At 42.2% G+C, this 18,574-nt stretch overlaps 2 protein-coding genes across 3 annotated transcripts in view; both read left to right on the forward strand.

Annotated features, from left to right (window-relative positions):
* The window catches only part of LOC139385224 (TCF25 ribosome quality control complex subunit), a 37,966-nt gene extending 30,381 nt beyond the window's left edge, over positions 1–7,585 (forward strand). Inside the window, exons 17-19 of one of the 2 annotated variants that reach the window (XM_071130342.1) lie at positions 3,076–3,151; positions 6,401–6,613; positions 6,868–7,585. In XM_071130342.1, coding sequence (XP_070986443.1) covers positions 3,076–3,151; positions 6,401–6,568 — 244 coding nt within the window. In that variant the 3' untranslated portion in view covers positions 6,569–6,613; positions 6,868–7,585. Of the gene's footprint in view, positions 1–3,075; positions 3,152–6,400 lie in introns of both variants that reach the window. The other variant, XM_071130341.1, reaches the window with a different exon arrangement.
* Positions 7,586–15,337: 7,752 nt separating this feature from the next.
* On the forward strand, positions 15,338–16,827 carry LOC139384651 (melanocortin 1 receptor). The gene has a single exon (XM_071129465.1). The coding sequence runs from the start codon at positions 15,811–15,813 to the stop codon at positions 16,825–16,827; it is 1,017 nt and encodes a 338-aa protein (XP_070985566.1). The 5' UTR covers positions 15,338–15,810.
* The last annotated feature ends 1,747 nt before the right edge of the window (positions 16,828–18,574 follow it).

Consider the following 18,574-nt stretch of genomic DNA (forward strand, 5'->3'; position numbering starts at 1 on the left):
GGCAGTGATTACAGCCTCGAGTCTTCTTGGATATGACGATACAAGCTTGGCACACCTGTATTTGGGGAGTTTCTCCCATTCTTCTCTACAGATACTCTCAAGGTCTGTCAGGTTGGACGGGGAGCGTCGCTGCACAGCTATTTTCAGGTCTCTCCAGAGATGTTCGATTGGGTTCAAGTCCAGACTCTGGCTGGGCCACTCAGGGACATTCAGAGACTTGTCCCGAAGCCACTCCTGTGTTGTCTTGGCTGTGTGCTTAGGGTCGTTGTCATGTTGAAAGGTGAACCTTCACCCTAGTCTGAGGTCCTGTTTGCTCTGGAGCTTTAAGGATCTCTCTGTACTTTGCTCCGTTCATTTTTCCGGAGACTAGCCTTCCAGTCCCTGCCACTGAAAAACATCCCCACAGCATGATGCTACCACCACCATGCTTCACCGTAGGGATGGTGCCAGGTTTCCTCCAGACATGACGCTTGGCATTCAGGCCAATCTTGGTTTCATCAGACCAGAGAATCTTGTTTCTCATGGTCTGAGAGTCTTTAGGTGCCTTTTGATGGAGAACTGCAGAGATGGTTGTCCTTCCGGAAGGTTCTCCCATCTCCAAAGAGGAACTCGGGAGCTCTGTCAGAGTTCTCGGTCACCTCCCTGACCAAGGCCCTTCTCCCCCAATTGCTCAGTTTGGCCGGGCGGTCAGCTCTAGGAAGAGTCTTGGTGGCTCCAAACTTCTTCCATTTAAGAATGATGAGACCTGTGCCTCGACACAATCCTGTCTCGGAGCTCTACGGACAATTCTTTCGACGTCATGGCTTGGTTTTTGCTCTGACATGCACTGTCAAATGTGGGACCTTATATAGACAGGTGTGTGCCTTTCCAAATCATGTCCAATCAATTGAATTTACCACAGGTGGACTCCAATCAAGTTGTAGAAACATCTCAAGGATGATCAATGGAAACAGGATGCACCTGAGCTCAATTTGGAGTCTCATAGCAAAGGGTCTGAATACTTGTGTAATTTTTTTAAATAATATATAATGTGCAAAATTGTCTAAACCTGTTTTTGCTTTGTCATTATGGAGTGTAGTGTGTCAATTGATGAGGAAAACAATGAATTTAATCCATTTGTGGAAAAAAGTCAAGGGGTCTGAATACTTTCCGAATGCACTGTAGCTAGTTATAGAATGTGGCTCCTTCAGGGCCTCCTGGGTGGCGCAGTGGTCTAGGGCCGTGGGGCGACGCACAATTGGCCTAGCGTCGTCCGGGTTAGAGAGGGTTTGGCCGGTAGGGATATCCTTGTCTCATCGCCAGCGACTCCTGTGGCGGGCTGGGCGCAGTGCACGCTAACCAAGGTCGCCAGGTGCACGGTGTTTCCTCCGACACATTGGTGTGGCTGGCTTCCGGGTTGGATGCGCGCTTCGCCTCTCCCGAGCCCGTACGGGAGTTGTAGCGATGAGACAAGATAGTAATTACTAACAATTGGATACCACGAAATTTGGGAGAAAAAGGGGTAAAAAATGTTTAAAAAGAATATGGCTCCTTCAGATTGCTAGGTTCTTCTCTATAGGTCTACTTGGATCAGCAATCCTGTCAGTGCCTCTAGACTGAAAACCAAGAGTCAGGACCGTATCTGCTTGTGTTTTCCTAAGCAGAACCAATACAGCTTGGTTTGTTTCAGTCTACCTAAGGCTGTCTGGCCCACTGGCCACTGACTCCATTGAGGATCTCTAATGAAGGTATATTAGAGTACAGTGTAAGGGGATGGGGGTGATCCATTTGTAATGTTCAGGAGTGTGGACATTGGAAAGGCACACGGTTATGTAGGCCGGGGGAGGTGAATTAACCCTCTCTCTGTCTTTGCCAATGGTGACAAACGCCATTGATGTACATTTGGCATAAAGAATAGCCTTGATTTCACCAGCTTGCATCTCTCCTCTTAATGGTCTATCCCTGACACACCCTTCCTTCTCTGCCTCCCTTCTTTCTCTCCCTCCCACCTATCCCTCTCTTCAATCTCTCTCTTCTCCCCTCTCGCTGTCATCAGTTTCTCTGAAATAGCATGTGGTTACAGGAGTGTTGTGGTTTCCTGACTGAGGCCTCTTTCCTCCCATCTTGTAATAGCTGTTAACCAGCAGAGTCAGTGGTGGATGGTAGGGAGGCATCAAACCATCAGAAAGGCGAATACGGTGACAACGAATAACATGACAAATTTACTCCTAGTCAAGGGAAAGTGTAGCATTTGTTTTAAGTGGGGAAGACCTCATTTTCTGAGGGCTGTTGTGTGGAGCACACTGTACATACTGTACCCTGTCCTGATGATCTCTGGTGAGAATTACTTAGAATGACAGCCCACCCATGTCTGAGGACAGCCCACCCATGTCTGAGGACAGCCCACCCATGTCTGAGGACAGCCCTACTATTTCTGCCTAATGGTTGCTTGTTCCTCACAAGCTTTACCAACATGGCCACGGAGAAGTGTTTTGATTGATAAAGAACTGGGGGTGTATAAGTGGTTGAAGTAATGATTTTTATTAATGGGTGGGGGGTTACTGGTTACAATTTAGCACTGGATCTGTAACCGCAACATAAAAGAGCATTCTTTGGGTTCAGAAAAACTATTGGACCTACTTATAATGATCTACAGTGAGGTCCAAAAGTACTTAGACAGTGACACTTTGTTGGAATGGTTAATAACACATTATCATGTATTTCTATTGGGCACACATAATCTGAAACACAACCAAAACTAACTGCAAATGCATCCAACAAGTTTGGAGTATTACAAGCTTGTTGTAGTCGGGACCAAATATATGGGACCAATTACTAAACTTTTGACTACTTTAATACACATATAGGTACATTTGCCCAATACTTTTGGTTCTCTAAAATGCGTTGACTATGTACACATTCCAAAGTGCACATTCCAGAGTACAGAGTGAAAACAACACAACACGGACCTCACTGTATATGATGGTTGATATAATTTATGGTCATGGGAGAATCCTTATCAGCAGAAGAGTGTCAGAAACGTATTGTATGCTTGTGTTATCTTGTTAGCTTTCTCACTTGTCTATGTGTTTGCAGGCAGAGTGTGGGAGCCTCCAATGAGAGCACCCTGTCACTGTTCTTCCGCTCTCTGCTGCCAAACTTCAACCTGCAGGTAAGTGAGTGAGCTAGGCCAAGGGGGAGCTACAGTAGACTAGGGGTATGCAACCATGGTCCTCGGGAGCTGCAGTGTCAGGCAGATGGCTTTGGTTCTTTCATTCAAGTCCGTGTCTGATTATTTAGATCTGGAAAATTCTGATTCCAATCAGTGACATTAATGGATATGGATTTGACAAAGAAGTAGCAGAGGAAGAGGACATCAGCAGACACTGTGGTCCCTGAGGACAGAGCTGCATGCCCCCAAGCGTGGCAAATCTAAGAAAAGGTCCTCTGCATCATAGAACATCATGACTGCTTGTCCTTTGACCCCAATGTCCCATCTCCTGTTAATGACCTCATAAACCAACGTGTGTGTGTGTGTGTGTGTGTGTCTCTGTCTGTCTGACTGTATTGTGTGTTTTTTAACATAGGGCAGGGACCTTGAATAAGATGGCATGTGAAACACAGCCTCATAACGATAATATAGTTAGCATCTCCACTGTGCCTTTCCCAATGGGAGACCAATAGGGAACATCAGCTGTTGAGGCATATGACCTCCCCACACACGGAAGAGTGTAAAAACAAATATATAAAGATCATAGGATATTTCAGTTGGCACGTTGCTGCAGCAGACAATGAAAACATTCATAAAGTGTACCGAGAGTCAAAGAACCTGGTCTGTCGCCTCCTCAGGGCTCCCAGATTCCTCACATACACTAGCCCACGCTGTTGCTAGGCCACGGTCAGCGGGATGAGACGTCATCATAATAATCTCAAAACATTTGTGGGAGTGCTGAGCTAATGGAGACATCCTGGGCTACTGTTGGGCTGAGCTAATGGAGACATCCTGGGCTACTGTTGGGCTGAGCTAATGGAGACATCCTGGGCTACTGTTGGGCTGAGCTAATGTACACATCCTGGGCTACTGTTGGGCTGAGCTAATGGAGACATCATGAGCTACTGTTGGGCTGAGCTAATGGAGACATCCCGGGCTACTGTTGGGCTGAGCTAATGTAGACATCCTGGGCTACTGTTGGGCTGAGCTAATGGAGACATCCTGGGCTACTGTTGGGCTGAGCTAATGGAGACATCCTGGGCTACTGTTGGGCTGAGCTAATGGAGACATCCTGGGCTACTGTTGGCACAAAGGGTTCTGACAGGATGGAAGGGAACATTGATTAGCTGGAGTTTAGGTAGATATTCCCTAACCCTCTGGAGGTTTCTGAATGGATTACCCATACGACTAATTTCATGCCTATTTGCTCCGTGGCCAAGCCTTAGAAAGTGCTTCTGAGTAGCTTCCTACTCCACTAGATCTACTGCAGCTTATCCACATTAAGTCTACAGTAGTGTAACTTTGCCACAGAAAACTGGTTCCTATGTTGGAACTAACCAATATGGCCCATGAAGAACATGCTCTTGAAATAGTGTTCTGGTGCGTTTTGGACATGTCCGAACAATGTTGACCCATTGACGATGTTATGTAGTGTCTGACTCTGACCTCTATCTGATGTCCGATAACACAATCTGATCACAATCTACAACCAACACTTTGTGACAGTTGGCATCGGAGGCCTAACAAAGTGTAGCTTTATCATTTGATACAGCACAGATCGTGGAGACAGGATGACGAGGCAAACGTGGCTTTTGGTACAAGAACTCTTGATTGACTCCATGTTTTGCATGGGCTAACTTGATTTGAAACCGTTTACTGCTATGGATTGGCTAACAGCCTCTCTTTGATACACTGTTTTTAATGGTGCGTTACTTGAGTCCTGTTGAAGCAGAACAGACAACTGTTGCATTTCAAGAGAGAGTCTTGATTCCTCTGACTCAGTGTTGTCCATGGCAACCAACGAGGAGGGAATGTACTGTCCGCCCCATTGCCCCCTGCTTCTCAGGCAGAGTGGAGAGGAGGTAAAGAGTGGGCAGTGTCACACAGGGTGAAATACACAAGAGACAGATGGTGACAAACACCCCTGGAGAGGAGAGGATAAGCACTCAGCAGCCTGGCACCAGCAACCAGAGGATAGCCTATATTTACACATCACATTGTCTCTCGTCATGTTGACCTACTTCAGATCATTCCTGCGTCTATAAAAAAAGATCCACATGATCAAAACATCAATGGACAGTATACATGTGTGGGAGTGATTTTTATATTTGATGAGGTGTCCCACACTGACTGGCAGTGTGTTGCCATGTAACCTTGTGCAGTGAGATGCAACGTGGTGTGAAGGAAGCAAAGCACTGTCTCCTATTATAGTTACTCTCCAATGTCCATGCCAGTTCGGAGTGTAGCTAGCCACGCTAGTGATCAGAGGACATGCAGCTAATTGTAAAGATAATCACTAATGTGGACCACCAACCTGGGCGCTCCAGTGTCCTCAGGTCCTCCTGTGCCACAACTGACCATGCAAGTTCCAGAAACACCCACTGACCAAAAGCGTTTTAACCAAGAGGGACCACCTTTTTTTATGCAGCTACTTTTAAACCATCTTCAGACTTATCTGATTAGGAAGAGGAAGAGATGCAATTACGATAAGAATGAGACAGTTTAGGAGGAAGAGATGCTGTCTGCTTTCAGTTGTTTTATTGCACTGTTAGAATAGCTACAGTGTTATCCAACAGGTCTGAAATCACAATTTAGGTGTGTTTGAAATTAAATGAATCTAATAAATGTATGTTCTGTGTGAAAATCCCAAAAAACTTAGACACAAAACACTGACATACTTGTATGTCACCTAGGGTCGTACAAAGCTCCTGTTTGTCTCTTAAAATGAATTTGTTTACGCGTGATACCTTATAGCAACGTTTGAAACATTTTGAACCTGAGTGAGACAGGAGAGAATAATGTGGTGTTCTTAAGAGATGGTATTGTGCTTTTCCTGGTGAATTTAAGCAACACATACAGTGTATTCGGGAAGTATTCAGGCTCCTTGACTTTTTAAATTTTAAATTTTGTTACATTACAGCCTTATTCTAAAATGGATTAAATACATTTTCTACACACCCCATAATAACAAAACATTTTTGTTGTCATTTTTTTTTTTTTAAGTATTCTGACCCTTTGCTATGAAATTGAGCTCAGGTGCATCCTGTTTCCATTGATCATCCTCATCCTAAGGCTGTAATGTAACAAAATGTGGAAAAGGGGAAGGGGTCTGAATACTTTCCGAATGCACTGTATACACACACACTTCCGTATTGTCATGTTCAGTGATGATTAGAATTACTGCTCACACTCTAGTCACTGTCTCTGCAGGGTGAGCCGATGCCGCAGGATGACCTGGAAGTAGCTCAGGCAGGTCGGGAGCTGAACCAGGAAGTAAATCGTCTGATGGTGGCCATGAGGGACATGCTGGCCAACATCCAGTTTCAGGAGCCACCTAGAGAGGACAACCCTGACAGAGACGAGGGGGAGTGGGACTGAGATGAGGAGGATACAGAGAGAGGTGGAGTGAGACTTGAGGGAGAGGTACATAGAGCTGTGAATGGATAGAAGAAAGGAGGAGGAAGAGTGAGTGAGGGAATAGATTCAGTGAGGGTAGCAGTAACAGATGTACTGTAACCTTAAAGAAAGAAATGGTAGGCCATCTATATGACCCAAACATCAAACAAACTCTCCCTTTCTGATATAGGCACAGTAGTATCACCTCTTCCTCCTGTCATCGTCAAGACAGTCCAGCAGCCCTCTCTCCTTCCTCATGTTGTCCCATTCTCTTTCCTCAGGACAGTTGTTCTTACTGATCGAGAAGATCAGGAGGCTGCGTTCATCAAGAAAAAAACTCCCTCAGTTTTTAAAAAAGAAAAAAATGAATATTGTGTTTCATCAGAAGGATAATGATGCTCTCCTGCTACAGTATATCTGAAGTGGAATTATTTATGATTGAATAAATCCCTATGGTGTTGTCTTAGCAACCAAACGTCGTACACACATTGACAGTCTTCTGCCATACGAGTTGATGAGAGTCAGGATAAAGGTTAATGAGTGTCTGATAAAAGTCAGAATTATACAGTAATTCACCTTGTGAGTGGAACAAATGGACTTAACCTCTTATTCCATTTTTAATATTGGCCATAACAACTTTGATTTTTAACATCAACTCCCAATTAACCCTGTTCATCATTGAATATAAAATGCTGTTGTCTTAGAAATCTGATTTTGAGGATAAAATTCAAACTGATCAGGATATTTTTCTGTTGTGATTCTCTATAAAGAGGTATTTTTAACCTTACCTGAAATCAATTCTAGGCTATTTATTAACTAGGGCCCGAAGTTGGTCCCAATGAGGTCATGTTGGCAGGAAAAACTACTGGCCCAAGTCATCTGTTAATGTCAGGAAAGGATTGCATGATATCCAACCCACTACTGTAAATACTCTGCTTAGAAATCAGTTATTACACAAGCTAATGTAAAGACAATAAACTTGATGTTCATATGGTTCAATACTGACTTGAGTAAAAATACATATTTCATAATTAATCTCTTTCCAGGCCAATAGGGGGTTCATTCTGTGTGTTGGCCTCCCAAGCCGCCTGATCATGAGTGCTTGCTGCACGGTGAGTGGTAATCAGTCTAGAAATTACAAGGCTATCTGTGTCTACCATCCAAAAATAAATGTCCTTTCACTTATCTTGAAGTCTTTGATGCTGAGAAGATTAACTGGTAGGTGTTATCTGATATGTAGTCAGTCAGTTGTTGCTAATACATCTGCCATTACTCAATCTGAGGACACTGCCTCTCAGGTTCCCGTTAAAATAGAGCAGTGTTTCCCAAACTTGGTCCTCGGCACCCCAAGGGATGCACATTGTGGTTTTGCCCTAACACTACACAGCTGATGCAAATGATCAAAGCTTGATGATTAGTTGATGATTTGAATCAGCTGTGTAGTGCTAGGGGGACAAACTATACGTTCACTCCTTGGGGTCCCGAGGACCAAGTTTGGGAAACCCTGCAATAGAGAGTCTTACGTACAGTTGAAGTAGGAAGTTTACATACACTTAAGTTGAAGTCATTCAAACTCATTTTTCAACCACTCCACAAATTTCTTGTTAACCAACTATAGTTTTGGCAAGTCGGTTAGGACATCTACTTTGTGCATGACACAAGTAATTTTTCCAACAATTGTTTACAGACAGATTATTTCACTTATAATTCACTGTATCACAATTCCAGTGGGTCAGAAGTTTACATACATGAAGTTGACTGCTTTTAAACAGCTTGGAAAATTCCAGAAAAATAATGTCATGGCTTTAGAAGCTTCTGATAGGCTAATTGACATAATTTGAGTCAATTTGAGGTGTACCTGTGGATGTATTTCAAGGCCTACCTTCAAACGCAGTGCCTCTTTGTTTGACATCATGGGAAAATCAAAAGAAATCTGAGGTCTGCAATTTTTTTCCTGAGGTCTTGGCTGATTTCTTTTGAATTTCCCATGATGTCAAGCAAAGAGGCACTGAGTTTGAAGGTAGGCCATGAAATACATCAACAGGTACACCTCCAATTGACTCAAATGATGTCAATTAGCCTATGCACAAAGTAGATGTCCTAACCGACTCGCCAAAACTATAGTTTGTTAACAAGAAATTTGTGGAGTGGTTGAAAAACGAGTTTTAATGACTCCAACCTAAGTGTATGTAAACTTCCGACTTCAACTGTATGCTCTATTGGTGCTTGTTCCAATATCAGTTTACTAGTGAAATGACTCTCTACCCCTAGTTACCCTGGAATGACCAGGATATTTATTAGGCATATTTTGCCACCCTGCATTCATGAGCACTATTTCTCTCTGTCTGGTCTCGTGGGTGTCAAAAGTTGTTTTGACAGCATTGCTTTGATCTTGTTGGTGACCTTAACTAACCTGTTTCTAATGGAATATCTGTCCACCGAAGGTTTATGATATTCAGTATTAACTTCATTAGTTAAAATGTGGTGTGTTGTATTCAATCATTTATCATGAATTTAAGATGCCACGTGTCCTCCTTTAGCTGGCTACACTCCTCATTTGGGGGGAATATTCTAGATTACTTTCAACCAAACGTTCTCTCTCCCAGTGGTGGAAAAAGTACAAAATGTCATACTTGAGTCAAAGTTAAGATGCCTTAATATAAATTACTCAAGTGAAAGTCAGAGTAAAACACTACTTGAGTAAAAGTCTAAAAGTATTTTGTTTTAAATAAACTAAAGTATCAAAAGTAAATGGAATTGCTAAAATGTACTTAAGTATGAAAAGTGAAAGTATTAATTCAAGCTCCTTATATTAAGAAAACCAGACGGCACAATTGGCAAAAAAATGGAACATGGTCCAATTCACACACTTATCAAGAGAACATCCCGGGTTATCCCTACTGCCTCTGATCTGGCGGACTCACTAAACACAAATGTTTTGTTTGTAAATTATGTCTGAGTGTTGGTGTGTGCCCCTGGCTATCCGTCAATAAAAATAAGAAAATGGTGCCGTCTGGTTTGCCTAATATAAGCAATGTGAAATAATTTATACTTTTACTTTTGATACTTAAGTATATTTAAAACCAAATACTTTTACTAAAGTAGGATTTTATTGGGTGATGTTCACTTTTACTTGAGTCATTTTCTATTAAGGTATCTTTACTTTTACTCAAGTATGACAAGTTGGGTACTTTTTCCACCACTGTTGCATATTACTTTTGATGTTTTATGTCCTCCATCTTTTGGTTGTGTGTCGTTGATTCTTCCAAGTAATTTGATAAGTGATATGTTGCCCAGGGGTTTAAAATAGTCCAAGTTATTGTTCTTGAAAGACCATCTGGCAAAAAGAAGAGACCATCCCATGATACTCATTTGCGTAATTGCCTAGTTTTCATTCCCTTGAAATAGTCCAGGAATATGCTGTTTCCTATCAGAGGATGTATAAATGAAAGCAGAGTGAAAGGGTACAAAGCCGCTCACACACACTCAAAACCGTACTCGCTTAAAAGACACCCACATCAACAACACACATACATCCTCTCTCTACTGTTTTTGAAAAGAACCACATGGTGTAATGCTGTTGGTGCAGTTGGTAGATTGCTGTTCAAACGAGGGCCTTGTTCCAGAGTTTACCTGGAGCTACTGCAGTGCCTGGGTCACGAGGGGTGTTCATGTGAGGTCTACCCTCTTCCCTGCTAAGACATGTCCCCACGAGCAAATGGTCGGTAGTGTTCACTGTGATATGAAGTACATTCCCAGCTCTATGTGAACCTCTGTGTCAGAGGAGGATGGGACTATCAGCGACATATACTACTCTTCAAAAGTTTCGGGACACTTACAAATGTCCTTGTTTTTAAAGAAAAGCACATTTTTTAAACCATTAAAATAACATAAAATTGATTACAAATACAGTGTAGACAGTTAATGTTGTAAATTGCTATTGTTGCTTGAAACAGCTGATTTTTAATGGAATATCTACATTGGCGTACAGAGGCCCATTATCAGCAACCATCACTCCTGTGTTCCAATGGCATGTTGTGTTAGCTAATCCAAGTTTATCATTTTAATAGGCTAATTGATCATTAGAAAACCCTTTTGCAATTATGTTAGCACAGTTGAAAACTGTTGTGCTGATTAAAGAAACAATACAACTGGCCTTCTTTAGACTAGTTGAGTATCTAGAGCATCAGCACTTGTGGGTTCGATTACAGGCTCAAAATGGCCAAAAACAAAGAGTCTCCGGAGTCGCCTCTTCACTGTTGACGTTGAAACTGGTGTTTTGCTGGTACTATTTAATGAAGCTGCCAGTTGAGGACTTGTGAGGCATCTGTTTCTCAAACTAGACACTCGAATGTACTTGTCCTCTTGCTCAGTTGTGCACTGGGGCCTCCCACTCCTCCTTCTATTCTGGTTTGAGCCAGTTTGCGCTGTTCTGTGAAGGGAGTAGTACACAGCGTTGTACGAGATCTTCAGTTGCTTGGCAATTTCTCGCATGGAATAGCCTTCATTTCTGAGAACAAGAACAGACTGATGAGTTTCAGAAGGAAGTTCTTTGTTTCTGGCCATTTTAAGCCTGTAATTGAACCCATAAATGCTGATTCTCCACATACTAAACTAGTCTAAAGGCCAGTTTTATTGCTTCTTTAACCAGAACAACAGTTTTCAGCTGTGCTAACATAATTGCAAAAGGGTTTTATAATGATCAATTAGCCTCTTAAAATGATAAACTTGGATTAGCTAACATGCCATTGGAACACAGGAGTGATGGTTGCTGATAATGGGCCTCTGTACGCCTATGTAGATATTCCATTTTAAAAAATTGCAGTTTCCAGCTACAATAGTCATTTACAACATTAACGATGTCTACACTGTATTTCTAATCAATTTGATGTTATTTTAATGGTCAAAAAATTTTCTTTCAAAAACAAGGACATTTCTAAGTGACCCCAAACTTTTGAAGAGTAGAGTAGTGTATGTATAACTTGTCAAATAAATCTCCCTCTGGGCAAGACAAAGGTTCTTAACATTCAGAATTAACTGAAGGCCTACATCACAGTACATCGACAAATCTAGAGAATTCTATAATGTGGGTAAATATTTCTCTAATGGATTAGATAAACTACAGAACATTCAGAACTGTAAATAACTGAATCCAGGGAAATCGATAAATTCAGTACATCTTGATCTATTCAGTTTCTCCTTGAAACCTTCTCCATATTGCTTTCTTCTGTCAACTGTGGGTAGAAAATGGTGAGTTCCCAGACTTCTTCCATCTCCACCCCTGATTGTAAGTGTTTAGAATGATAAAGTTAAAGCTGGTAGTTTTGCCTGCTGGGATGTACTATTACATGGTTAGTTCAAAGCAACTGTAAAATAACTATATTTGGTTATGAGACATTGCTTTAAGAAACACCCTGTGAAACAGCAGGAACATTGGTCAGCACTTGTAATAGACCTTTAACAGTGTATTGCGGTTGAACTGGGGTTAATGTACCGGTCAAAAGGTTTAGAACAGCTTCTCATTCCAGTTTTTTAAAATCATTTTTACTATTTTCTACATTGTAGAATAATAGTGAAGACATCACAAATATGAAATAACACATGGCATCATGTAGTAACCAATAAAGTTTTAAACAAATTAAAATATATTTTATATTTGAGATTCTTCAAATAGCCACCCTTTGCCTTGATGACAGCTTTGCACATTCTTGGCATTGTGTGCTCACTTGAACAGGAAGGTTGCGCGGCGATCCTTCGTGGGCAAATTTTGTCATTAAAGTCTGACATTCTCTGGATTATTGGTGCTTTCAAGACAACTGGGAACTTGAAAAAAAAAACAGATTGAATCATGATGACGTCAGTGATCTTCAGGTCGGAGCTCTAAAAAGGGGCCCGAGTTCCCGACATTCCGAGTTGGAGGACCATTCAAAGCAGAATTCATTATGGATTGACAGCATGGCCAATGTTGAATGTTTATCCTTTTAAGCTTGGAAAAGAGCTACTGGATGGGCAATTCTAATGTAACTCTATGGCAGCACCCAAGGGGGTTGAATTTTCGAGCTCTCCCCGAAGATTTTGTGGTGACGTAGTGTCCCCATGAGTGACAGAACACTGAGCCTATCACGGCTCAATTAGAGAACATTACCAACCCCTAAGCTCCATATTTTCCGCTGGCTGCCCCACCACCACAGAAAGCATTGAGCTAGGCATTTTGGAGCTGCCTTCCTCAAGAAAGCAAAAAAGAGACCACGTTTGAATGCGGCTTTATTAACTCAAGTATTCTTTTTTCTTTATTTTTTTTTTACATTGTTTACATTTTTACATTGTATTAATGCCAAAATAACATTCAAAACAGGTGGGGCTCAAAACAGGCGGGGCTCTGCTCCACCTGCCCTAAATGACAGGTCGCCACTAGCCACATCACTTATCATCTGTCCTATTGGGTCCCCCCTACCCCATCCAACCCCTCTTGTCAGGTCTGACAAGAGGTCTGTCAGGTCTGAAGTTGTAGTCCCAGGTAGGAGTGGTGCTCCTCAGCTAGAGGCTGATACAGATCTGTGTCTGGCCCTGAGTGAATGGAGGATTCTCCCACTATCACAATCGAACTATGGACAGTCTGGCTGCTTACAGTTGACACTGCTGCTCTCCACAGGTGAGAGAATACTGCCTTTTGCACAAACTGCAGTTTGTGTGTGTTATATCTCCCATGAAATCGCTAGAGGAAGAGGCTGGTTATGCAAGCACTGAGAAGGATTGTTTCAAAGGCTGGAGCCATAACACTTGGCACTTTGTTCAGAACTCTTTATGTGGTTTCCTCCAGCAGTGAGTATTCACTTCTCAGCTGTCACAGGTTTTAACAAATATATCTTGTTTTGGACATATTTTATGAACATTGTCAACTAAATTATATATTTAATTTTGTTATGGTTTAGGTTTGGTTTGGTTTAAAGTGATGTTGCTTCATGAGTCCAAAGTCTGTCCTGAATGGATCACTGTGTATTGTTATTGGGTGGCTGGGATGAGGTTCAACACTCGAACTAAATTTGTCCATGTGTAGGCAGGCTACTGTAGCCTGCGTGGGCAGCTTCTTGCGTCATCATTAACTTGAGGCTCCGCTTGTAGTGTTGCGAAGGGTTTCTGAAGTTGGAAAAAAACGCTTTCTTGATTGCTCAACTACACGGTATAAAAACATTTAATCAAATAGAGATTGTAATGAAGAAGAAAAAACATCCGATTCAATACAGCGGAGAAAAGAGCCCACCCTTCTGTTATAATCGGCTCGGGACGGAGGACAGGTAGTCCCCCCCACACACATACACACACAAAACCTGTCAAAATGCCAAGTGGCCCTGTCAAAATGCCAAGTGGCTCTGCTGCAACTAGGTCACTACAAAAACCCTCATGCGTAATGGACCAACCCATTCAATCGGGTTTGTCTATCCAAATCCCCTCCCATTTGTTTAGGGTAATAGCTCGCGTTACCGCTGTTTTGGCAGACAACAAACATCATGTTTGCGAGCCTTTACAATCTTTATTGTAATTACAAATGTATTTCGCAATTATATCAAAGAAGAAAAATAGTGCAACAGTTTGAGCCATAATCATGAATTCATTTACAAGTGTGCACTGTGCGTAAAGTTCCCGTCCAAATACAGATACATGAGCGCAGCGTGTCATTTTTTAAATGAACTGATCATTGTTGTCGCTTGCCATTAAGAATCCCTTTCCTAATATTGAGTTGCACCTCCTTTTGCCATCAGAACAGCCGCAATTCTTAGGGGCATAGACTTTACAAGGTGTCAAAAGAGTTCCACAGGGATGTTGACTCCAATGCTTCCCACAGTTGTCAAGTTGGCTGGATGTCCTTTGGGTGGTGGACCTTTCTTGATACACACGGGAAACTGTTGAGCGTGAAAAACCCAGCAGGGTTGCAGTTCTAGACACACTCAACCCGGTGCGCTTGGCACCAACCACCATACCCGCTCAAAGGCACTTAAATATTTTGTCTTGCCCATTCACCCTCTGAATGGCGCACACACACAAGCCATGTCTCAATTGTCTCTCAAGGCTTAAAAATCCTTCTTTAACCTGTCTCCTCCCCTCCATCTACACTGATTTGAAGAGGATTTAACAGGTGGCATCAATATGGGGTCAACGCTTTCACCTGGATTCACCTGGTCAGTCTGTCTCATGGAAAGAGCAGGTGTTCCTAATGTTTTGGACACTCAGTGTAGACCATGACCACCACATCCTAGATAAGATACACGGCTGAGGCAGATACATGTGTATTAATAGCCCTTCCGTAGTGTCTGGAGTGTCCCATGGGTGTTCCTAATGTTTTGTACACTCGTGTATTTGAGGCACATGAAGTATGCATTGTCTAAATCAATTGGTCACATCAGTTGTGCACAGTGCGCGGTAAATTCCATTTTAGTGCTGGGGAACATGTGCTCAACTATGTATTTGAATTACTTAATAAATTATTATTATGCTCTGCTCAGGCGATTAGTAAGTATATCAATACTACACTCTCTCCATCCATTTTACTCCCTAATCTTGCTAAATACTTCCATGCGGGATCACGCGTTCATTAGAGTTTGTGTCAGTCTGAGAATCATGCGGTTGGCTTTCTCTATGAGAAAGGAGGAGTTAGAAAGGCGGTGGACCCTTTTAAGAACCCACTGTCACTTTATGCGCCTGAGAGCTCACTTGGATAGGCTTCAGTTCACGCATTATGATTGCTTGGAGCCTACTTGGACGTCCAAATGGTAGAGGATTTTCTCTCATGCGATCCAGCACCAATGAGCTGTTTTCAGACTCAGACTAGGATTCTCATCACTTGGAAATACCATATATGGACTATGTGCAAAATACAGTTGGATAAACCTTTGAATCTAAACAGTTACTTGGGAAAGAGACAATTTCACATGGATGATTCTCCACTGTGAGCATCTGGGCTCTTCACTCTGTGTTAAAGTTCGTTCTGGAGACCTCCGTTTGTGGGAAAACATCACTCCAATTTCAGGGTTCACGTGAGCTAAACTACCTTCACCTCACACATTCTGTGCTCTTTTTTTCCTGCGGTCACAGTCCAGTTGAAAAGGATAGGATGTCTATAGAATAACTAGTTAATTCTGTTACACTATAGAGACCACAAAGAAAATATTTTAAGGCTTTTTCTTTCCACCTCATCCAATAGCCTACAACAGCAGGGAGCAGCAGACATGATGGACAACACGTCTCAACACAACTTCATCATGCACCACCACATGGAGCTGAGCACCCTCACCATGTACAGTGAGAACAGCACCAACAACACCGGCGCCAGGGAGCAGAACTCTACGACCTGCTCGCTCCGCATTCCACAGGAGCTGTTCCTGACGCTGGGCCTCATTAGTCTGGTGGAGAACATTTTAGTGGTGCTGGCCATCATCAAGAACCGCAATCTGCACTCGCCCATGTACTATTTCATATGCTGCCTGGCCGTCTCCGACATGCTGGTCAGCGTCGCCAACGTAGTGGAGACCATAGTCATGTTGCTCACCGAACACGGGCTGCTAGTGGTCACACCTGAAATGCTGCGGCACCTGGACAACGTCATCGACATCATGAACTGCAGCTCGGTGGTGTCATCACTGTCCTTCCTGTGCACCATCGCCGCGGATCGATACATCACCATCTTTTACGCGCTGCGTTACCACAGCATCATGACCACGCAGCGCGCCGTGACCATCATCGCGATGGTGTGGCTGACCAGCATCACCGCCAGCATACTTTTCATCGTCTACCACTCGCACACCGCCGTCATTGTATGCCTCGTCACCTTCTTCTGCATCACTCTTGTCTTCACCGCTGTGCTCTACATGCACATGTTCATCCTGGCGCACGTGCACTCGCGGCGCATCATGGCCATCTACAAGTCTCGACGCCAGGGCACGAGCATGAAGGGCGCCATCACGCTCACTATCCTGCTAGGGGTCTTCATCCTCTGCTGGGGACCCTTCTTCCTCCACCTTATTCTCATCCTTACCTGCCCCACGACCCCCTTCTGCACCTGCTTCTTCAGCTACTTCAACCTCTTCCTCATCCTCATCATCTGTAACTCGCTCATCGACCCGCTCATCTACGCCTATAGGAGCCAGGAGCTGCGCAAGACACTCAAGGAGCTGCTCTTCTGCTCCTGCGTCACCTTTCGATGCGATTCCATACTTGAGTGTCTATTTCCATGGAAGTTCACGTGACTGCAGGATTTGTTCAGGAATAACAGATTATTTGATATTTGCGGCACTATTAGGGGAATGCCTGCCATTGCTGTTGAATTAACTGAAATACATAGTTAACCTCAGGTTGGATTGCGCAAAACGGCACAGTGCCACTTATGGGACATTTTACCAACCCCTGGCCTCTTCCATGTTGCAGGCCAAGCCATACATATATGCCATACTTGCGTGTTGAACAAATGCTTGAACCATAATCTAAAGCATCTATATCTAATTATACACAGCAAATGTGTGATCAGAATTGTAACTCCCACAGTGTTAAATGTATCACTTTCTTAGAAATCACATGTAACCATCTCAAATAGCCTAGTGTTAAACTAACACCTTTAAACGTGTTGATAAACCAACACCCCAAAAGTGATTGGTCCCTAGCACAATGGGTGTTGCAAATTCCGACTTAAATGAACACCTTATACTGATACTGTTACACTTTCTCAGTGTTGGCTAATTAACACGTGGTGTTACAGTAACTCATTTGGAGTGTTGTTTTAACATTTTCGGGTGTAACTACTGCACATGTATTTCCCAAGGTTACTTTTTTGCTGTATGTTTGTTAGTGACAGAGACATGATTGTTGCATTCGATGGCTTTCAGTCATCTAGCCTTCACCAAGTGAGTGACTAAGTGAATATTTGATTTGATCCCACCAGAATCAACACTCAGATATAACACTGACAACACTTTTTACCTCAATACCGTGATTTTAACACCCTCAAATTTGCTATTTAGTTATCATCTCCATATATCAGCAACTGACATAACTTTTTCAAAGATGCCAATGTGTGTAAAGGCTGCGGGCCCAGTTTTCTCAGGCACCAAGAAACTTTGGTTTAACAGTACATTACTGTAAACTTTACAGTAATGTACTACAGTAATGTACTGTTAAACCAAAGTTGCTTTGGAATTTACGGTAACATACTGTACATTTTTTACAGTAATTTACAGGTAAATGGCTGCCAGTAAATTAGCATAAAAACATGCTTATTTTACAGTGTACTATGTAGGACAAATAGTAATTTGTGCTTTAATTGTATAGCCGACACTGGAAATATACTTTAAATAAGATATAGCAAGTGTTCTGTCTAAAATAGGAATGAATTTCCCAGAATGTTGTTGGGAAGAGGATGTTGTTTGAAAGAGGCTATTGTTGAAGAAAAAGATCAATGGGCATACTGATATACACTAGCCCTAATGCTTTGTATGGAGTCAAAGAAAGATGCACAAATATGAGAGTCATTAAGTTGTGTTTTGTACAAGAAAACAATTCTGTCACGTTTTGATTAAATAAAATGAGTGCATTGTGAAGTCCAATAATAGCCTAACTGGTCTATATAGAGAGTTGCATTTTTATTTATTCACTCATTATTTGTTTACATCCAACTTCCAAAGACGTTTCACAGTATGATTTAGGCCTAACTTAGCCCACTTAGGCCTTTGACAAAAATGACCTATAAATTGAAATAAAACATTTGGAATACAACTATTTCCATGAAATCCAATCTTGAAACAGATGAGACATTTTAAGATTATCCTCACCATTTTAATGCAAATAATAATGTATGCATAGACAGAAACAAAATGTTTATTTCAATGTTTATTTTACAAGTAGCCCATGTAATGTAGACTAGCCATGTTTTTTAATTGTGTTATGGATGTACTGAATAATTTGAATGTTTCAACATATTTACAACATTTTCAAAAGCCTCAA

Source organism: Oncorhynchus clarkii, chromosome 26 (genome assembly GCF_045791955.1).
Source record: "Oncorhynchus clarkii lewisi isolate Uvic-CL-2024 chromosome 26, UVic_Ocla_1.0, whole genome shotgun sequence".
Classification (NCBI taxonomy): domain Eukaryota; kingdom Metazoa; phylum Chordata; class Actinopteri; order Salmoniformes; family Salmonidae; genus Oncorhynchus; species Oncorhynchus clarkii.